Raw genomic sequence first — 24,709 nt, forward strand, 5'->3', positions numbered from 1 at the left:
ACAGGGTTGAATGGTGTGGTGTGACATCATCCTAATACAGGGATAAATGGTGTGGTGTGATATCATCCTAATACAGGGCTGAATGGTGTGGTGTGACATCATCCTAATACAGGGCTGAATGGTGTGGTGTGATATCATCCTAATACAGGGCTGAATGGTGTAGTGTGACATCATCCTAATACAGGGTTGAATGGTGTGGTGTGACATCATCCTAATACAGGGCTGAATGGTGTGGTGTGACATCATCCTAATACAGGGTTGAATGGTGTGGTGTGATGTCATCCTAATACAGGGCTGAATGTTGTGGTGTGACATCATCCTAATACAGGGCTGAATGGTGTGGTGTGACATCATCCTAATACAGGGCTGAATGGTGTGGTGTGATATCATCCTAATACAGGGCTGAATGTTGTGGTGTGATATCATCCTAATACAGGGCTGAATGGTGTGGTGTGATATCATCCTAATACAGGGATAAATGGTGTGGTGTGATATCATCCTAATACAGGGCTGAATGGTGTTGTGTGACATCATCCTAATACAGGGATAAATGGTGTGGTGTGATATCATCCTAATACAGGGCTGAATGGTGTGGTGTGATGTCATCCTAATACAGGGCTGAATGGTGTGGTGTGACATCATCCTAATACAGGGCTGAATGGTGTGGTGTGATATCATCCTAATACAGGGCTGAATGGTGTGGTGTGATGTCATCATAATACAGGGCTGAATGTTGTGGTGCGATGTCATCCTAATACAGGGCTGAATGTTGTGGTGTGATATCATCCTAATACAGGGCTGAATGGTGTGGTGTGACATCATCCTAATACAGGGCTGAATGGTGTGGTGTGATATCATCCTAATACAGGGCTGAATGTTGTGGTGTGATATCATCCTAATACAGGGCTGAATGGTGTGGTGTGATATCATCCTAATACAGGGATAAATGGTGTGGTGTGATATCATCCTAATACAGGGCTGAATGGTGTGGTGTGACATCATCCTAATACAGGGATAAATGGTGTGGTGTGATATCATCCTAATACAGGACTGAATGGTGTGGTGTGATGTCATCCTAATACAGGGCTGAATTGTGTGGTGTGACATCATCCTAATACAGGGCTGAATGGTGTGGTGTGATATCATTCTAATACAGGGCTGAATGGTGTGGTGTGATGTCATCCTAATACAGGGCTGAATGTTGTGGTGTGATATCATCCTAATACAGGGCTGAATGGTGTGGTGTGACATCATCCTAATACAGGGCTGAATGGTGTGGTGTGATATCATCCTAATACAGGGATAAATGGTGTGGTGTGATATCATCCTAATACAGGGCTGAATGGTGTGGTGTGATATCATCCTAATACAGGGCTGAATGGTGTGGTGTGATGTCATCCTAATACAGGGCTGAATGGTGTGGTGTGACATCATCCTAATACAGGGATAAATGTTGTGGTGTGATATCATCCTAATACAGGGCTGAATGGTGTGGTGTGATGTCATCCTAATACAGGGCTGAATTTTGTTGTGTGATATCATCCTAATACAGGGCTGAATGGTGTGGTGTGACATCATCCTAATACAGGGCTGAATGGTGTGGTGTGATATAATCCTAATACAGGGCTGAATGGTGTGGTGTGATATCCTAATACAGGGCTGAATGGTGTGGTGTGATATCATCCTAATACAGGGCTGAATGGTGTGGTGTGACATCATCCTAATACAGGGCTGAATGGTGTGGTGTGATATCATCCTAATACAGGGCTGAATGGTGTGGTGTGACATCATCCTAATACAGGGCTGAATGGTGTGGTGTGATATAATCCTAATACAGGGCTGAATGGTGTGGTGTGATATCCTAATACAGGGCTGAATGGTGTGGTGTGATATCATCCTAATACAGGGCTGAATGGTGTGGTGTGACATCATCCTAATACAGGGTTGAATGGTGTGGTGTGACATCATCCTAATACAGGGATAAATGGTGTGGTGTGACATCATCCTAATACAGGGCTGAATGGTGTGGTGTGATATCATCCTAATACAGGGCTGAATGGTGTGGTGTGACATCATCCTAATACAGGGCTGAATGGTGTGGTGTGATATCATCCTAATACAGGGCTGAATGGTGTGGTGTGACATCATCCTAATACAGGGCTGAATGGTGTGGTGTGATATAATCCTAATACAGGGCTGAATGGTGTGGTGTGATATCCTAATACAGGGCTGAATGGTGTGGTGTGATATCATCCTAATACAGGGCTGAATGGTGTGGTGTGACATCATCCTAATACAGGGTTGAATGGTGTGGTGTGACATCATCCTAATACAGGGATAAATGGTGTGGTGTGATATTATCCAAAAATGACCTGTGGTAAACACTAATACATGATAATATCCAATAATAATAAGCCCAATAATCAACAGCTAACATTTACAAGGTCTACTGATTACAAGCCCCATCCCCCTTTCAAAAGTTTATACATAACAGACTCGACATGTGAGCAGAATATGTCAATTCCTCTGTTGTAATGCTAGTGGAGTTGTTACTACTGATAAAAGGCTCTAATGTCAGTGATATATTGTGAAGGTGTGTGTGTGATTTGGATTTTTAACATAGCTTTAACATGATGTCTGCAGTGTGGCAGTCTATAGTGATGTCTAGCACTGGGGCATCATGCCACACCCATGTAGCATGATGTCCCACCCAATCACATTATCCTGACACCAGGCCGACCAGTCCTAACACATACCTCTATCAGTTTGCCTTCAGCATAGTTTCTATGGATAAAGGCAGGAAACAGCTTGCATCACTGAATGCAAAACAGCTGATGTTATTTAATGTAAAACAGCTTGTCATTGAATGTAAAACAGCCATGTATTTAATGCAAAACAGCTTGTGTAACTGAATGTAAAACAGCCCAAGTCATTTAATGTAAAACAGTTTGTGTATTTAATGTAAAACAGCTTGTGTATTTAATGTAAAACAACTTATGTCATTAAATGTAAAACAGCTTGTATCATTTAAACACCTTGTGCCACTGAATGTAAAACATCCTGTGTCATTGAATGTAAAACAACCTGTGTCATTTCATTTAAAATTAACAGTTTACCGTCAACACAGTTCCTATAGATAAAGGCAGGAAACAGCTGGTGTCATTGAATGTAAAAATGCTTGTGTCACTGAATGTAAAACAACTGTGTCATTTCATTTAAAATTAACAGTTTACCTTCAACATAGTTCCTATAGATAAAGGCAGGAAACAGCTGGTGTCATTGAATGTAAAACAACTTGTGTCACTGCGTGTAAAACAGCTGATGTCATTTAATGTAAAACAGCCTGTGATTGAATGTAAAACAGCTCACATCATTGAATACAAAACAGCTTCTGTCATTGAATATAAAACAGTTTGTGTCATTTAAACAGCTTGTCACTGAATATAAAACAGTTTGTGTCATTGAATATAAAACAGTTTGTGTCATTTAATGAAAAACAGCTTGTGTCAATTAAAACCAACAGTTTACCTTTAACATAGTTTCATGAATGCTGAAATGGGAATATCCTGAAAAGTATGCCTCATCTTCATCCTCCTGCAGTGTATTCTGGGACTGGTCAGGTGACATAACCATCTCCTTGGCAGTAAGTCTGACTCATAAGCAGATCATATGTTAAAAGGGTTTAGTAAGTATACAGGTAAATATTTCTCCAACAAGACTTTGTTTTGTATATAGCACTGACTTTTAATTTTATGCTGTACTGGTGACATATTTTTATAACTTCATTCCTTTCAAGGATGAAAACTTCTCAGAACAAAAATGTTACCTTGAAGGAAATCATTTTGATGTATTTAGACAAAAACAAATAAAATAGCCAGTCTTCCACTGCTGCATGGATGATCCTAAACAGAGGAAGAGGGGTGGCAGCTTGCATGTCAGTAGAGTGAGGCTGAAATATATGTCTTTATATTAATAGACTGATTTTAAAAAAAATCTTAAAAAATTCAAAACAAAAATCGAATGAGCTCAGTGATATGTTGACATCATTAGATAATGATCAAAATTTCATGGTGCTCTACTCTAATCTGTTAGACTTGTTACATTCACAAGATTCTGCAATACACTGCATTAAACTTCAGGACACACAGTACTAATTCAACTCCAATAGTAAACATATGGAAACACCATCATATTTAAAATTCAATAACTTAACATTTCTGGATGCTGATGATGAGACCTATAATTCTCCATGCACATATAACCTTGGTGCAAGCTTATGTGTGGAGAACACCATGTGAGCTGTGGCATTTTGTTTACATACATGTGCATGAAACACGTTATTGATTCTGCACCAAATGAATCAGGTGCTACTTTAATTATTGAGTACTCCTGAGTCAAGCCTGTAATAATGCTAAAATTGCATCAGTAGAAATTTGTCTATATTTTTTTTTAAATTACACATAGGATAAGCTATCAAAAGATATTTTTACTAAAATATTAATTTTCATTATTAACTAATTATGGACCACAAAACCCGTAAATACTCTATTATTTGTTCACCCATTTCAAAGACTGGTTTAGTTCTTCTGTATAATTAGTACCGTGTGTCCTATAACCAGATTTAAATTTTTTAGAAAAAGTTGTATTTTACTCATTGATATTGGAGCATAATTGTAAGAAAGAACTGGACATGCTTGTGCATGGATAATAGTGCAATAGCATTTTATATGATACCAATGTCTATAGCTAAATTGCATTCACATTACATGTTGCTGTGTTGTATTGTACTTATTAGTGGCGTTTTCTTGTTGTTAAAATAATTGTTTTCTGACTTTGTATCTTCATGTTATCTTTCTATGGCATGCATGCTACACAAAAGAAACACAAGCATGCTGACATCAGCAAGAATGACATTACAGGGTATCAAATTACAAGACGCATTGTATTTTCATCTCTCACTGGCTATAAGACAAGTTTTAAATGTTTTAGATTTCAAAACTGCATTTCTTTTCTTGTTGACTCTCACAGAAATAAGATGCAGTGCATCCCTATTCACATCAATCAAACAAAACAAATAAGTGTGCCACATGACAGGTCAAAATGATAAGAAGACATTGCCCTTTTGTGACTAAAACAAATACACACACCCACGAAGCATCAAAAGATGCTGACATTCCAAACTTATTTAAACTATCATCACATGTGATTCATCACCCCTAAATGTTAATAAAAAGGTATAAAAGCCAAGGAAAAGTTCCATAAGCTTTATTATACTGAATAATTAAATAACAGAGTGCTACTTTTTAGTATAAAACTATGGGGAAGGGTGAGGAAGCAAAGAGTAATTTCTTCAAGCCTGGTAATGTTCCCCACAACAAGGGGGAAAATGCGCATCAACCCAAAAGACACAGCAACATGAGGTCTGTTACATAAGGACAACAAGAGACAAATTTGAAAAAGCTACCCAAAGTTCCTATAATGCTGACATTGATGTTGGAGACAGAAAGTGTATGTACAAACTGTTGCCACTCAAGCTATTAAGTAAGCTGGAGGTGGAGAAATGTGTGAAAAACTTTGCAATGCCAAGGCAAGTCCATGTTTCTATGCAATATTCAGACACTGATAAAACTTATCACTGCATAAACTACTTGTTAAATTTAAGTAATAGAATTGAATTGCATATTAAAGTTGTCTAATACATAAATCTATACCTACATTTACCCAAAACTCATAAAAAGTTAAGAAAAAGTCTCAAAATCATTACTGTGGCTACTTTCCACTATAAGCAGTGTTAAATTACTTACTTTTTAATATAAAGCTGAATAAAATGCATAAATTATTGAACAAATGAGAAACAAAGCAAACCTTGCAATCACTCAAATACAGGCAAAGGGGAGGTAATACACCTTGATTTGGCAAACCAAATAGCAAGCTCTAATTTACAGCTAAATGATTCCTTACTATTACTTGATAGTAAGTGCAGAGCAATGCTGGCTTTATAAATGGCTTTTGTTTCAAATATGAAACCATATTTCTGACATGGAACTTGTTTTCATTTATTCACAACAACATATCTGGTGAACAAAACACATATTGCTAAGTGCACACAGGAAAAAATGCTGAGATGTGGTATAATGTGTTCTGAGAGCACCAGTTCCAACACCCTGACTATAAAGGTTTTCTATCATGGGACTTGGTACATGAAGAAAAAGTGGTCTGGTGTGGTGGGAGAGAGCAATATGTTCACCATGCAGTTATACATCAAGAATGTTTCAACTGTATGAAGAGATGCCGAAGAGAGGTTGGGGAAGAAAAACTGCCTGTGTAAATAATGCAATACAGATAGGACTTTTGCAAACTTATATTGGGAATGAAGGGTTGAAAATAATTATTTTAAGTGAAAATGTCCCTCCCTGCTCCCTCAACAAAAGGGATGCAGAAAAGTTCCAGTACTGTTTGCCAAAAAATTTAATGTACCAATATGAGAAACATGCTGAACATAGAATACGTGTCAAGGAGTTTAATTCAATGATCACAAATAAGACAGATATAATTGATATTCAATGTGACTCGACATATAATAATGCAATTTACAGGTTGAGGCAATGCAGCATGTGCAGTTTTGTGCACAGTCCTTGATTTTTACAATGTTCTCTGCTTTAATCTGCTGAGCGTGTCTCTAAAGTTAAATGATCAGTATTGATACATAAGTGATTGTGACATAAGTGGCTTACATATAAAATCTTCCCCCACCCCCTTTTGGGGAATTGTTGCATGTGTTAAATGGTATTTAACCATACAGGCCAATCTGTGGGTACCATCATATGAAATTCTGCCATCAGGCCATAATATGCTTTTTTCCCCCATGGCCTGAGCTATCTACTGCCACTGTTTAGTGTATAAAACAATCCCCATCTGTCTTTTGTGTAGATTTTTTCTCCAAAATCACATGCAAACCATGAAAAAAAGACTCAATTATGATTGTCATATGCAAAAACCACCAAAATGATACTCTGGATGCACATGGTAACCATGGAAACAACAAGCTCCTATTATGGTATAGGTCGCATATAGGACACACGGTACTAATTCAACTCCAATAGTAAACATATGGAAACACCATCATATTCAAAATTCAATAACTTAAAATTTCTGGGTGCTGATGATGAGACCTATAATTCTCCATGCATCTATATAACCATGGTGCAAGCTTATGTGTGGAGAACACCATGTGAGCCACGGCATTTTGTTTACATACATGTGCACGAAACACGTTATTGATTCTGCACAAAATGAATCAGGTGCTACTTTCATTATTGAGTACTCCTGAGTCAAGCCTGTAAGAATGCTAAAATTGCGTCAGAAGAAATTTGTCTATTTTTTTTAAAATTACATACAGGATAAGCTATCAAAAGATATTTTTACTAAAATTTTAATTTTCATTATTAACCAATTATGGACCACCAAACCCGTAAATACTCTATTATTTGTTCACCCATTTCTAGACTGGTTCAAAGTTCTTCTGTATAATTAGTACCGTGTGTCCTTCAAGGCAAAAAGGGACATAACTCTTATATAGATTCTGGGAGCAAACTTGTTGATATTCACATCTTCGGGTGATGACTATAATATTTACCAAATTTCATGACAATCCACTGACAACTGTGCAACTATCTGCACTAATGAGGTTGTGTCATATATGGCATTAAGTTACAAGAAAAAGATTGTGTCATAGATGGCATTAAGTTACAAGACAAAAATTGTGTCATATATGGCATTAAGTTACAGGACAAATATTGTCATACATGGCATTAAGTTACCAGACAAATATTGTGTCATATACTGCATTATGCTAAAAGAAAAAAGATTGTGTTGTTATGTATATTTAATTTAATTGTTTGTTTGTTTTAAATTGTTTTTATTCCATTACATGCTATTGTAATGTAACATTGTTTACTGGATTTGACATTGTTCAGAATTGATATTTTTTAATTTTCTTTCATCTTCTTTATTTTCGCTGTAAACAACTAATAATAGAAACATTGTATCTAGTTTCTGACCTTGTTCCAAAATCAGTGACACTTTTGGTAAACAACTTATTTTTTTAATTATCTTTCTCAGAGTAAGAATCAGTAAGTTGAGTCAAGGTTATACCTGGACTACATGATATTCATCATGTAACAAACTTCTATTAGTTTCCAGAAGAATGAACTCTTGACCCCTAACCGGGAATCTGTTTTGCGTTTTAGTTAGTCTTATAACTGATGTTATGATAAAGGATTGCTAGTCCAGCTTAAAACATTTGACATGTTAAGTTTTATTATGTTGTGACCAGTTTGGGCTGAATTTTATTTTCTTCAAATTACTGAATTCAAGTGATTTTTTTTTCTCTGGAAATACAAAATTGATCTGGCATAATTCTTGCATAAGGACATTCACTGGAATTTATATGGAATTCAAAAACTGGAATAATATTTTCTGTGATTCAACAAGAAACTGTTGACACATCAGTACAATGATGACTATTAATGATGTCATTTCCATCCATCATGAATTTCATTGGGATTTGAACTGAGATCCACATAGAACTTTTCATTGATAGGACTTGTGTATTTTAATTCTTGGATTATTTTTGGATTTAATTTGTAAAACCGTATGTTCTTTTTTTCTCATTTTTTCACTTTGTATTCTAGGGAAATTAATTATGTTAAACTTTACAAAGCTTGTTGTTTTCACTCTTTTTTGTTACTTATTTTAAGAGCAAAGACTTGTAACAGTGTCATCTATGACATTAAGTTACAAGACAAATATTGTGTCATATATGGCATTAAACTACAAGAAAAAGATTGTGTCACATTAGGCATTAAGTTAAAAGAAAAAGATTGTGTCATTTACGGCATTAAGTTACAAGACAAAGATTGTGTCATTTATGGCATTAAGCTACAAGAAAAAGATTGTGTCATTTATGCATTAAACTACAAGACAAATATTGTGTCATTTATGGCATTAAGTTACAAGACAAAGATTGTGTCATTTATGGCATGAAGTTACAAGACAAATATTGTGTCATTTATGGCATTAAACTACAAGACAAATATTGTGTCATATATGGCATTAAGCTACAAGAAAAAGATTGTGTCATTTATGGCATCACGTTACAAACATTTAATAAGTTTCAGTGCAACCTGGATTATCTGCATTTGCAAGATTTTGTAAGACAAATCATAAAGGGCAGTAACTCTAAAAAAGAATAAGCAAATGTATTTGTCTACATGCATATCTTCAGGAAATAACAATAATATTTACAAACTTTCATTGCAATGCATCAAGAACAGCAGGTCTAATGCCACAAACAAGATTGAATGTAAGAACAGACTGACATGAAGATTCCTATAGAACTCCACCTAGAGGTAAGGACAGGCTGAAGATTCCTGTAGAACTCCTTCTAGAGGTAAGGACAGATTGAAGATTCCTATAGAACTCCACCTAGAGGTAAGGACAGATTGAAGATTCCTATAGAACTCCACCTAGAGGTAAGGACAGACTGAAGATTCCTATAGAACTCCACCTAGAGGTAAGGACAGACTGAAGATTCCTATAGAACTCCACCTAGAGGTAAGGACAGACTGATCCAAAAGCTGTAAGACATCCACAAAATTTCCTAAAGGTACATGGAAACAAACTTAAATATTTGAAAAGGAACCATTTTTCATTTTTCAGCCAGTGACCTTGACATTTGTCAGAGTACTTCCTAATGTGTGGAAATCATTTTTTCTCTTTTGCTCACACCGACCTTGATCTTTGACCCAAAATCAAAGGACTTCTTCCTCATTCTGAGTGCAAATCATCTACAAAATTTAGTACTAATCTATGGTGTAGAATGAATGTTTTTGTACTGAACCATTTTTCTTCTTTCAATCACAGTGACTCTGACCTTCAACCCTCTGATCACAAATCAATATTTCTTCCCAGGTGGACAAGTAGTCCAAGGTGGTTGCCTCTAGAGGTCACTGAAATCTCACTTCTATCCATGTTGGGGTCGACTCTCTGGCATGGCCAAGGTCAGAAGGATAGCCAGTAGCTTCTGGTGGGATGGTAGTTCTTCACTGGGATTTTTCCTGGGTTCTTCTTCCTCCACCAAAATATACTGGCCACCATCATATGTGGAAAAAGGGCATCAAGTCAATAACAACCAACTTTACTCCAAGTGAAAGCGATGTCCTGGTTTATCATGTACGATGAATGTTTTTGTGCAGAAACCATTGATCTTCTTTCAGACATGGCAACTTTGACCTTTCAATCCCAAGATCAATAGTTTTCTTCCTCATCCCATGTGCATGCCATCCAAAAACTTTAGTCTGCAATGCATAATAAATGTTATTGTGAGCAAACCATTTTTCTCCTTTAACTCACAGTGACCTTTGACTTGAAACAAAAAACCCACAAAGTTTGGTAAAGATAGATTATGTAAAAGTTAAAGTATTGTGGGAAATGAAAAGGTGACAGACACACTGACAGATGGCTGGACTGGACATCATAACAAGGAGTCTAAAAACATAAGGCACCTCATTTTCTCTAGATCCATTACAGCCTGCTCTAACTGTTCATCCCTTGTCTGAAGAATTCTCTCTGCCTGTCTGAGTCTTTCACACAGGGCCTCATACTCTGCACAAGGGACACTGATCATCTCTGCCTCACCACACTCATACCCTTGGAGTGGGGCTTTTCTAGGAGGCACAGCATTCATGCCTAAGGGACAATAGATCTCCTCAATATCTGCAACAGTGATAATGATGTTGATTATAAAAATGATCAGCAACAATTAAAACAACAATTATAATTAGTGAGTTTATTATTCATATTTTAAATTATAACGATATAAGAGTACTGTGAACAACACATCATCTGCCCATGTCATGTTTAATAGTCCTCTATACAGATAACAGAAATTTTTGTGCAGAAATAACTTTCTTCTTTCAGCCAGTGATCTTGACCTTTGATCCTTAGACCACCAAATCAACAGACTTTGTCTTTACCCTAAGTGCAAGCCATCCACAAAGTCTGGTTGAGGTATGTGATGTAGAACTGATATGTGTAAACTAATTTTATTCTTTCAGTCACACTGGCCTTGACCTTTGACTCCAAAACCTATAGGGTTTTTCCAACCCCAAGTGTAAGCCATCAACAAAGTTTACTAACTGTATATGTTTGAGAACATCAGTTATTGTGCAGAAACAATTTTGTCTAGTTTCAGTCTGTGACTCTGACATTTGACCTTTTGACCCCCAAATCAGTAAGGTTGTTCCTTAACCCAAGTACAAGCTATCTATAAAGTTTGGTACCTGTATATGGTGGAGAGCTATTTTGCATAAACCATTTCTTTTTCCTTTCAGTCATAGTGACCTCAACCATCAAACTTCTGAATGCAGAACTGAAAGGTTCTTCCTTACCCCAAGTAAAAGCCACCCACAAAATTTGGTAACTGTAGATGGTGGAGAACATAAGCCGTTGTGCAGAAACCATTGCAACAGACAGACAACATCATAGCAAAATATGCTCAACCTTATGGCGGGTACATACAAATCTCTACTGCATACTTATTATATAGTGAAACCTGTCAATGGCAGTCAAGCTAGGGAACATAAAATGTCCATTATGGACAGGTGCTCATTATAATGAGATACAATGTCAAAAAACATAATCAAGGGTTTTACAAATCCTGTATGTTACAAGCAGTTCCATGTACATTGAGGTGTCCACTAAAGCAGGTTTCAGTGTATTCCTTGGAATTCTTAATGTTCAGTATTCAAAATCATTCCAAAATGAGATAAGGTATTTTGCACAGAAATGAGATAAGGTATTTGACACAGAAATGAGATAAGATATTTGACACAGAAAAGAGATAAGGTATTTGACACAGAAAAGAGATAAGGTATTTGACACACATTTAGAAACAACACTGGCTACCGTTAGTCCAAAAATCTATACCTATATTTGCAGGATTACAGCCAGACACAACAGAGGGGTCTTCCCCGCCCCCACTCTCAGTGCCCTTCCAGCTCTCTTTTCCAGATCACAGAAACACTCCTTAAAAACTGTGCTATTTTCTATTTATTTCAATTTATTTTTGTGTCTATTTCAAACAAGATAAATATATTAATGTACTTCAGTGACGTTACTTCCAGCCTACAATTGTATTGCAATATTGCCTTTTTTTGAAAGCATCATTTTACATACTATTTCACACCAACAGAAGTCCCAATTATTTATTATTATTTACATTTACTGTGATAATTTCAATTACAGGGGTAATTTAAATGTGAATAATGTTCCTTTTCAATCACTCATCTTTACAACTTACACCTGTAAGAATTTAAGAGCAACAGAATGTGAAGATTTAATGAATTTTTGTTGTTGTCTGTTCGACTGTTATAGTCAATGAAGGTCACTTGTATTTTCACTGCTAAAGCAATCCATAATTTAGGCACACAGAATGTTATGCAAAACTTAACTTCAGTTCTTGTTATGGTACAAACTGAACACATTTATTCTCATCCATGTGAATCTGCATCTACTTGGCCCAGGGATGAGTATGCATATCTACTTGGTCCAGGGATGAGTATGCACATCTACTTGGCCCAGGGACAAGTATACATATCTACTTGGCCCAGGGATGAGTATGCACATCTACTTGGCCCAGGGATGAGTATACATATCTACTTGGCCCAGGGATGAGTATGCACATCTACTTGGCCCAGGGACGAGTATACATATCTACTTGGCCCAGGGATGAGTATGCACGTCTACTTGGCCCAGGAACGAGTATACATATCTACTTGGCCCAGGGGTGTGTATACACATCTACTTGGCCCAGGGATGAGTATACACATCTACTTGGCCCAGGGGTATGTATGCACATCTACTTGGCCCAGGGAATAGTATACATATCTACTTGGCCCAGGGGTGTGTATACACATCTACTTGGCCCAGGGATGAGTATACACATCTACTTGGCCCAGGGATGAGTATACACATCTACTTGGCCCAGGGACATGTATGCACATCTACTTGGCCCATGGATGAGTATACACATCTACTTGGCCCAGGGACATGTATGCACATCTACTTGGCCCAGAGACGAGCATACACATCTACTTGGTCCACGGACAAGAATTCACATCTATTTGGCCCTAGGAGGAGCATGTAGGAAAGTTTTAATTGGCAGAGCCAATTTCGACGCAGTCAGGACAACATGATCAATGATTTTCCTCAGCCATGTATACAATAACAACATGATTTTCCCCAGCCATGTATACAATAACATGATTTTCCTCAGCCATGTATACAATAAAATGATTTTCCTCAGCCATGTATACAATAACATGCTTTTCCTCAGCCATGTATACAATGACAACATGATTTTCCTCAGCCATGTATACAATAACAACATGACTTTCCTCTGCCAGGTATACAATAACATGATTTTCCTCAGCCATGTATACAATAACAACATGACTTTCCTCAGCCATGTATACAATAACAACATAATTTTCCTCAGCCATGTATACAATAACAACATGATTTTCCTCAGTCATGTATACAATAACAAAACTAATTTGCTCTGTGTTTTAGATAAATGAAATTTTCAGCTGGTACCAAGTCTTTTAATTGCATAAAATGAGCCTTGCTAAAAATGGTACTCCTTACTTCAACAAAAAGTGCCACTATTGAAAACGTTATCCAATTTGCCATCCTTGTAAGCCTGTCTCAATGAGTTTGGGAAAAATAAGAGAACCAGCTGTAACTATTGTTAACTTTTAGTTTCAAATACTCAAGGATGAAATTTATGAAATTTTAATAAATTAATGTCCTCAATTCTTATGTTTCATATATAAGATTCTAAGATGGATTCCAAATTTATTCATTTACATCGTGATTTTCAAATATATGACTCTAAGATGGATTCCAAATAAAAGACTCTAACATGAATTTCAAATTTTGTAATTTACATTGCAATTTTCAAAGAAAGGATTCTAACATGGACTCCAAATATAAGACTCTACCATGGATTCCAAATAAAAGATTCTAACATGGACTTCAAATACAAGACTCTACCATGGATTCCAAATATAAGACCCTAACATTGATTCCAGATATAAGACTTTAACATGGATTCCAAATATAAGACCCTAACACGGATTCAAAATTTTTAAATTTACATTGCGAGTTTCAGTTAGTTCTTATAGCCAGGATGAGCCAAGCTTATAATTTAATTGCTGCTGCAGATCTTAAAAGAACCAACTTTTTATGTTTGTTCAGATGTTCCAAATTTCTGTTGTTCATGATTTTATGCTGTTTATCTTTTTTTTTTTATACTCTGCTTGTTCAAGCAGTCAAGCAACACCTGGGAAGGAAAGCTAGTTAAAAATCAGAGCTACCAAGAGATCATTTTACTTTATGTAGATAATTTACAAGTTTTGGTTTGGTTTGGTTCGTGTCATGCAACTTAGTAAAAACATTTATTACAATTTTATTAACAAAATACTGACCAAAATGACAAAAATTTCTGATTTTGTTGATTTTAAATAAGGTTCCATTGTTTAAAGCAATATTTATTATTCAAAAATGTGTGTGTGTGTCATTTAGATTTTTAATGTAGCTTTAAAAAATTTCAGTCATATTGCTATGATGTCTGCAGTGTGGCAGTTTATAGTGATGTCTAGCACTGGGGAATCATGCTGCAGACATATAGCATGATATCCCACCCAGTCACATTATCCTGACACCAGGCCAACCAGTCCTAACACTAACCTCTTAATGCTGAACACCAAGTGAGGCAGCTGCTAGTAACATTTTTATGTCTTTCGTATGACTCAGTCGGTGTTCAAACCTGCAACCTCCTGCAGCTGAACCAGATGCTCTAACCACTAGGCCACTGGAGCAGTCAAAATATAAGTATTATATGATGAAAAAGATGCCTGGTTTATCTTTTCCTTCTTTATTAAAGTTTACATACATCAATCCCAGAGCTTCCAGTAATGAATAAAAATGCATCCCTGACGCAATAAAATTAAAAATGATGCATTAAAACCCCAGCTTAAGAGTCCCATAGGACACAATAAAAATTGCTGACCAAGTCGATTTCCAGCTTTCAGAAAAGGTCAAGGTTTCACAAACTGAGGTCTCAAGGATTTTCTATGCTGTCTGTTTATGTCATGCTCATTAATAAAGCATTGTATTCATTTCCAAGTGTAGATGAATAAGTATAGTACATATGATCTCAAAAAGGACGATGCGCTAAGGATTCAAATGAAATTAGAAGATAAGCCCTATGATAATAAACATTACTACCATTTGTTGCTTTCACATCGAGACTTGGACAAAATGCCATTTGCAAATCTAGATAAGTATTTTGGGGGTTAAATGCATACATGCCAGCCATTATGCTTTTGTCGTAATCATTATGCCTTTTTCCAACAAATTATGTTCCAAGAAAACATATGGGTTTCATCAATTTGAACGTAGCCTAAAAGATTCATTATAAAATTACGTAGTGGACCAGTCTATGGTTTTATAGAAAATGGCACCAGATTATGAGCAAGGCACTTTAAGGTGTGACTTGTGGATGTTATATGACGAAAAATGTTAGAGTAGATGGATCTTTGCAAACTTCAAAACATGTCAGATCAGAAAAAAGGGCAAATCAACACTGTTTTGCAAGTTTTAAAAGAAGAATATAAGAAATACAGCACTCGGGATTGGGCATATGAATGCTCATTTTCAAACTTTAAAATTAAATTCATGATCATCCAGTTCTGTAATTAAGATGCCTCACCTGATATTTTTGTTTCTAGTATTTAGTATTTAGTATTTAATGCATTAGTATTTAGTATTTTAATACTAAACATGTTAAAATAAACAGTAATTATTGCTATCTTCATATGATGTGCATTGTTATACTCTCCTTAAGAGGGCCTCACGGGAGAACTGTCCTTGATTAATGAGTCACTCTCTATAAATAAAGCATTATTATTATTATTATTGTTATTATTATCATTATTTCAGAGGGCGCTACATATTACTGTCTAAATTATGGACTTGTGTAGTGTTTTCCCAAGTTGACTGACAGTATATCAATTTTAATACATGAAGATTCAAAGAATTACAAATAAGGAAAACTGACAAGGTTTTAAGTCTCTTTATTCCTGGCATTATAATACATATTTATTCACTTCATGTATACCAAAAATGCTTGTGAGAGGGGTCTGCAACTTTTGCTGGTGAACTCCTATTTTCACAAAAATTCTAGTGATCTCTCTCTCTCTCTCTCTTTTTCACAAACACACACACACATACACTGTAGAAACTATGAAGTGGGACACTTTAACATCTTGAAAGGACCAAATACAATTCAAATGTGGGGTTCCTTGGGATTCCATAAAATATCAATTTAACGGAAGCCCTGATTCCACTTTAAAACATAAAGCACTTTTTTCTTCTTCATTTTAACACATTAACCCCTGGAGGTTTTTGTCATTTTTGCCTGAAAATCGAGTAGGAAAAACATTTTGAAAGCTATTTCTGAATAGATCCGAATACACCAAATCCCCAGTGATCTTTCAATAACATACTGCCTAGTTGTGTTAGAAACATCATTTTTCATTGGCTATTTGACTTGCGCATGAGCAGAAGGGTAAAAGTTGGAGCCATTATTTTTGTATCAAGACCACTCTTTATTCCAAATGCCCATCTTATCCTACTTTTTGCAAAGGCTCATCTGTCTGTTTGCAGTTCATACTGGTTTGCCTTAGATCTGAGACCAAAAAGTCTAAAATCCGGACACAAAATCGGATTCCAACCACGGGCAAATTTTGGGTAGAGAAAAGTCGGGTCCAAAAAATTAGTTTTTTTTAATCTCTATTTTGTAGTGCAACTAGATATTCCAGATTATTTGGTATCATTGTAGAGTTATATCTGTCTACCTTTCTATAATACCAGCCACTTTAGTGTATCATGCATGACCATGATGCTACAGAGCTCGGCAGTAGGCTACTACCTCCTGCCTCGTTAAGTCGTCGCTAGGTGTTAATGTGTTAAAACAATTTTACAGCATAACTCATACCATACTGTAGGAGACCATCCTCTGGATCAAATGGATGCATGAATTCATCTCCATCCCAGAGAGGCTTGACATCTGTACCAGTCTTTAAGCAGACATTTACCTCTGGCTTCTGTGAAGATAAAATAATAATAAATTTACTACCTTACTGAATACAACGGTTTATACACCAGCAATCAAAAAAAATAATGTTTGTCCTCTAATTGTTTGAACAGAAAACATAATTCCTTATTTTAAAAGGTTGTAAAGATACTTAATTATAATTAATATTTTCACCTAGAATTATATCTACACCCCACCCACCCCCAAAATGTCTGTACAAAATTTCAGACAACAGAGCATATCAAATTATGATTGTTGCTTTAATATCTAACCTGCCGAGAGACTCCATTTAGTTTGGAGATCTTGGCATTCTGGTAAGCAGATGTGTTACAACTCTATGTAAAAGAAAAAGCAAAAACAAACAAGTTTAGTAAAAATTCAACAAATAATTTATTGTCCAAGAATAGAAAGTGAAAATTTAAAAGGAACTTATAGTATTGTGAATTAAATCCTGAATAGTCCTGAAAGTTCTATTACAAGTCCAAAAGTATAGTGTTCTGAATGAATTCCAGTGGTGTTTCAAATGAATTCCAATCTTTAAGGTACTGATGTGCCAGTAGTCATGATGTATCACAACAATATCATCCAAAATGTACTTCCATGAATTAACAAAAATCCAAAAATAATGTTTTAGTCCAAAAGTCAATAAGTACTTTCTAATTCCAATAACAATTTAAATAAACAAACCCTTTCAAATTATACCTGAACCGAACTAAGAGACTTATAGACAGATCACAGATGTTAAAAGGGAATGAAGAATTCTGATGTAAATGTTGTAAACCAACTGTAACATGACTTATGACGCAATGGAAATTTCCATCAAATTCTTAAACAAGGTCAGGTCTGTTTACTTAAATTTTAGCAGCCAACCTGTCAGGCAGACCATATATTTTCCAAGGGAAAAACCCAATGTCCTGAACTCAAATGCAAGAAAACATATTTTTAAAAATGATATTAGTCAGGTGGGCCCAAAGTCCTACCCTCACTTATGGACAAAAGTCAATCACATGAAACAAATTAAATATACATAACAGTTATTAAAGACCTTGGTGTGAAAAAGTGAGAAGCAAAGGTTTGATATGGATCAGAGAGCAGTTCCAATATTTAGGGTTTGAATGTAAGGACTTCTACTGTCCAATAAAAGGTTTTCTACTGTCCAATGAAAAGCTGACCATGGCATACATGTCAAACCAGATCACACGCTTCCATAATGATTTGCATGTTAATCCCATAATATACAAGGAAATCAGGGCCTGTATGCCAAACCTATGATCAAAGAATTGCTGAAAAACTTTAACCAAAACCTTAACATGTAGGCATCATTTTTTTTAAGGACTAACCAGACACTGTAAGAATTCTGATAAATCCAATGTCGGTAAGACTTTTCATTTAGAACAAATGGTGATAAAATGTTTAAGAATGCAGTAACCTTTTTATTATATGCTCATTTTTGTTTAACTACCTAAGGCATAATAAAATATATTACAACAGTGTATTTGATTTATGCTTTATTCCAAAATAAATTCACAACCATAGATTCTTCAATACACAATAACAGTATTCATGTGCCCACAGCTCCACCCACCGACCTTTTAACTTCATGGCATACCATGCACTCAGTCACTCATTTAAAAAAGAAATCCCATTTTGCTCTATCTAAAATTGAAATTTAAAGCCATATTATGAATGATTGAACCACTGAACAAAGTTCCCAGGTGGTCAGGAATGGAGGGATTTAGTTTTTCTGTCAATCCAGCTAAATTCTGAGTATCTCCTTCTGTGTGTTTTCCGCACGATGTACATGTGACTTGAGGGACTGGCATTGACAACAAGCTTCATAACTGTTTTTGTTCTGCCATGGATAGTTCGGAATCCTAAGCTGGAAAAGCATGAAGGTTTTTAAATTTAAATTCTCAAGAAGATGCTGGATTCAACATTGTTCTTTAGTGAACAACAAATTCTTTTCATTTTGGAGTGCAGTAAAGTTTACTTTTGAATGTGATTTCGGTTTCAAAAATGTAGTCTGGATTATAGGACTACATATTACAGTACATTTCCACGATGTGGATCAGTATTTGGAAACCATGTAATTCTTATTAGCAGAAAGAGCCCACAAAGTACATTTTTGTGGAGATTAAAGATGCAAAAAGGCAAGTAAATTTATTCTCATTATTATTGCCAGTTATAGATGACAAATTTTTATGCCCAGTAACTTGCATGGTCTTTGTTGGGGACCCCAGCTTTCGATAGGGTTGTCATGTTAGTCTTCCTTACTGAATTGATGGTAAATTCTCCCCTGGATTTCTGCCCTTTCTGCAGCTTTTTTCATCAGAGTTCCCAATTGATTATCCCCCACTGGTCTTAGATAATTCCTGCAATTTTCAGTATTTTTTTTGTCCAGTAAAATATATTTTATATTTACATTTTTTCTCCCAATGCACACATTCATAAAAATCTGTTTTCTTATATTTTTGCAACGTTGACTGATGTCAAAATTGTTTATCAGAGTACACCGTTTATTACTGATTTTTTGTTTACTTTGATATAATTTTATTTTCATTCATTCTTTATTTTGTCTGAAAAACATTTTACAACTATTTGTTTCTTTATTCATATTTTTATTTGAAATTAACAGAATCTTCAGAAATATAATTACTATATATGACAAGTTTCTGTCAATTTCTGCATTGGAACTGGTTTCAAATAAAAGGGGCTGTTGTCATCCATCATTTCCATGGGTCTTTGTTTCAAATATTGCAGGTAAAGATGAACAAGGTCTCGCTCCGAAGCTGTTCCAGTGGAAAAAATGCAAAGTATTGTTGATCTGTAGTCATCCTTCCCAGTACTGTCAAACGTTTTGCTATCCCTCTCAGCATATTGAAGATATTGGGTCCTGGTGGAATCTGTGAAAACTGATACATCTCCAAACTTCAATTTTCTGTGCTCGTCTCGGCCTCTAAATCAAACACTTTTCAAAAAAAATAAAACAAGGAAAATTGCAATGCAGCAGGCATGTGAGAGCCCATTTCACTGGCTGAAAATAAAGCTCCTTCATCATTTTGGCCTACTGGCTCTGATGCTCTTGCTTTTCTTCCAAAACCAGCCTTCTTCAGTTGCATTTTTTTAGAATTTAGTGCTTCGGTTGATTATTGAAATGGACGGTCTCTAAGAGAGACAGGATACCCTTTTAGCCTTAAAATGCCATTCTATGCTGTTTCTTATAGAATCTAAAGAGCATGACTCATAGTAAGAACCACTGGCTTTGCGAATTGTCGTAAACATCTTGGCTAAATGTGTGTTTAAATGATCTGGAATGATATTTTCAATGCAGCATGTATCACGTTTGTTATCACACAGCCATCATTGCACATTTCTGATACCATGTTCAGTCTACAGCTTTGTTGAAAGTTTCTTTTGTGATTCTATGAATTTATCCACATTGTCAACTTTGGCATCTCTACTTTCAAATGGCTCAAACAACTGGTTTACTTCATCCACAGACAAATAAAATAAATCAAAAGTGCAATTTGAAGTGCATGTGAGTGCAATATCATAAAATAAAATTCGGAAACAACGAAACTACACATCTTACAACCAAAGAAGAAGAACAGCTCATTGATTTGAAAAATGATAAATTTTTTCAGTCAACATTTCTCGAAAAGATCCTGGATGAGTTTTGGATCTCAATCAAGAAGTCATATCCTGCAATCAGTTCAAAAGCAAAGTAATTCTGCCATTTGTGTCTTCGTGGTTTTATGAGTTAAGATTTTAAGCATTGACTGAAATCAAATCTAAAGAGAGAGATAGACTTCTTAAAATCGACGATGAAATGCATGCTTGTTTGTCGACTTTGGAGCCTCACTTCAATCTGTTTCGCTCTCAAAAGCAGGCACATCCTTCACATTAAATTTAAAATTAAATATATATGTAAAAATAAATAAGTTCTTCACTATAAAAATTGTTAAATCTTTTCAGGTGTGCCGTGAAATTTTTTAGGTCTTTTTGGTGTGCCGCAAGACAAAAAAGTTTGAGAAACACTGCTATACATTATATGGCATGTCAAGTTAATATAAACACAGTCCATACATTATATGGCATGTCAAGTTAATATAAACACAGTCCATACATTATATGGCATGTCAAGTTAATATAAACACAGTCCATACATTATATGGTAATGTCAAGTTAATATAAACACAGTCCATACATTATATGGCATGTCAAGTTAATATAAATACGGTCCATACATTATATGGCATACCAAGTTATTATCAACAGTCCATACTATATATGGCATATCAAGTTAATATCAACCCAGTCCATACAGTATATGGCATATCAAGTTAATATAAACATAGTCCATATATTATATGGCATGTCAAGTTAATATAAACACAGTCCATACAGTATATGGCATATCAAGTCAATATCAACAGTCCATACAGTATATGGCACATCAAGTTAATATCAACACAGTCCATACAGTATATGGCATACCAAGTTAATATCAACAGTCCATACTATATATGGCATATCAAGTTAATATCAACCCAGTCCATATAGTATATGGCATGTCAAGTTAATATAAACACAGTCCATACATTATATGGCATGTCAAGTTAATATAAATACGGTCCATACATTATATGGTTTATCAAGTTAATAAAAGCACAGTCCATACATTATATGGCATGTCAAGTTAATATCAACACAGTCCATACAGTATATGGCATACCAAGTTAATATCAACAGTCCATACTATATATGGCATATCAAGTTAATATCAACCCAGTCCATACAGTATATGGCATATCAAGTTAATATAAACATAGTCCATATATTATATGGCATGTCAAGTTAATATAAACACAGTCCATACAGTATATGGCATATCAAGTCAATATCAACAGTCCATACAGTATATGGCACATCAAGTTAATATCAACACAGTCCATACAGTATATGGCATACCAAGTTAATATCAACAGTCCATACTATATATGGCATATCAAGTTAATATCAACCCAGTCCAAATAGTATATGGCATGTCAAGTTAATATAAACACAGTCCATACATTATATGGCATGTCAAGTTAATATAAATACGGTCCATACATTATATGGTTTATCAAGTTAATAAAAGCACAGTCCATACATTATATGGCATGTCAAGTTAATATCAACACAGTCCATACAGTATATGGCATACCAAGTTAATATCAACAGTCCATACTATATATGGCATATCAAGTTAATATCAACACAGTCCATACAGTATATGGCATATTAAGTTAATATCAACAGTCCATACTATATATGGTATATCAAGTTAATATCAACCCAGTCCATACAGTATATGGCAATTCAAGTTAATATCAACAGTCCATACTATATATGGCATATCAAGTTAATATCAACCCAGTCCATACAGTATATGGCATATCAAGTTAATATCAACCCAGTCCATACTATATATGGCATATCAAGTTAATATCAACACAGTCCATACAGTATATGGCACATCAAGTTAATATCAACACAGTCCATATATTAGCCATGATTAACTAGTAATTTCAATTATAATCCCTCTCTTCTCTGAAAGATTTCTTTTCAATTTATTGCTGAATTAAGCATTTCTGCATGGGTTTTTTTCCCCCCCACTGAATGATTTATGCAAGCCTGAAAATAAGCTACTTCATAAGAAACACTGCATTAGCTCCTGAATTCTCAATTGCAAAATGTGTAGCTTTATTGAAACTGATTACATCAAAGAATTTATCTTGAGGAATTAAACTGTGTAAACATACTGATCAACTCAGGCCATTCTTATTCATGTAACTCCAGTTGTGAAGCTCTAGTTTGTGTTTGTGTGAATATATGTGTGGTAGCTCTAGTTTGTGTTTGTGTGAATATATGTGTGGAAGCTCTAGTTTGTGTTTGTGTGAATATGTGTGTGGAAGATCTAGTTTGTGTTTATATGAATATATGTGTGGAAGCTCTAGTTTGTGTTTGTGTGAATATATGTGTGGAAGCTCTAGTTTGTGTTTGTGTGAATATATGTGTGGAAGTTCTAGTTTGTGTTTGTGTGAATATATGTGTGGAAGCTCTAGTTTGTGTTTGTGTGAATATATGTGTGGAAGCTCTAGTTTGTGTTTGTGTGAATATATGTGTGGAAGCTCTAGTTTGTGTTTGTGTGAATATATGTGTGGAAGATCTAGTTTGTGTTTGTGTGAATATATGTGTGATATTTTATAAAAGAAGGACTATCATTGACCCAAGTTTCATATTTATAAGAGACTTCAAGGATATTACACACATGCACGTGTCTGAATATACATTCATAAATATACTATATACATACTTTATCGATCCCTGCACTCATGATTCTGTCTGTCTATTTGTATGTCTGTACTGTCAGCTTATCCTTCTTTATTTAAAACATTAAGCAAATCATACAACACTTGAGTTGTAACAAGTACTTTTTTGAGGGGAAAATGGAAAACCTATGTAAAAGATAGAATTGCTTTCAAAAATAAATAAAAATTATTGTTTTTAAAAAGAAAATTATATGTAAGCTTCAGATAATTTGTTCCCTTTTTATTATAAGTCCATCCTGAGATAACTTTTTCTTTGCAACACTTCATATCAGAGGGTCCAATGGAGAAGTGAAAATTTTACTGCAAACCCTCCAAACCTCCCTGTAAAAACATTTAAAGGTTACATACCTCCAAACCTCCCTGTAAAAACACTTAAAGGTTGAATATATAAGTTTCTGCTTACACTTATTCTTCAAAACTCCAAATTCATTATTCATATACAACACAGTTCATGTGAAAACTGAAATCCATTGTTCTTGTACAACACAATTCATGTGAAAACTGAAATCCATTATTCTTATACAACACAATTCATGTGAAAACTGAAATGAATTGTTCTTGTACAACACAGTTCATGTGAAAACTGAAATCCATTGTTCTTATACAACACAATTCATGCGTGAAAACTTGATTTCAATGTCCTTATACAACACAGTTCATGAGAAAACTGAAATCCATTGTTCTTATACAACACAATTCATGTGAAAACTGAAATCAGTTGTTCTTGTACAACATAATTCATGTGAAAACTGAAATCCATTGTTCTTGTACAACACAGTTCATGTGAAAACTGAAATCCATTGTTCTTATACAACACAATTCATGCGTGAAAACTTGATTTCAATGTCCTTATACAACACAGTTCATGAGAAAACTGAAATCCATTGTTCTTATACAACACAATTCATGTGAAAACTGAAATCCATTGTTCTTGTACAACATAATTCATGCGTGAAAACTCCTAATTCAATGTCCCTATGCAATACAATTCATACGTGAAAACTCCTAATTCAATGTCCCTATGCAATACAATTCATACATGAAAACTCCTAATTCAATGTCCCTATGCAATACAATTCATGTGTGAAAACTCCAAATTCAATGTCCCTAT

At 35.1% G+C, this 24,709-nt stretch overlaps 1 protein-coding gene across 3 annotated transcripts in view; it reads right to left on the reverse strand.

Moving 5' to 3' along the window:
• Positions 1–24,709, reverse strand: part of LOC149785950 (protein arginine N-methyltransferase 3-like) — an 85,630-nt gene that overhangs the window by 47,745 nt on the left and 13,176 nt on the right. For all 3 annotated transcript variants that reach the window (XM_089976204.1, XM_089976202.1, XM_089976203.1), the window contains 3 exons: positions 17,123–17,231; positions 10,566–10,776; positions 3,529–3,649 (listed from right to left, as the gene is read on the reverse strand). In XM_089976204.1, the coding sequence (XP_089832330.1) occupies positions 3,529–3,649; positions 10,566–10,776; positions 17,123–17,231 (441 nt within the window). The remainder of the gene's footprint in view (positions 1–3,528; positions 3,650–10,565; positions 10,777–17,122; positions 17,232–24,709) is intronic.

This window comes from Sinohyriopsis cumingii, chromosome 12 (genome assembly GCF_028554795.1).
Source record: "Sinohyriopsis cumingii isolate HCF-2022 chromosome 12, ASM2855479v2, whole genome shotgun sequence".
Lineage (NCBI taxonomy): Eukaryota > Metazoa > Mollusca > Bivalvia > Unionida > Unionidae > Sinohyriopsis > Sinohyriopsis cumingii.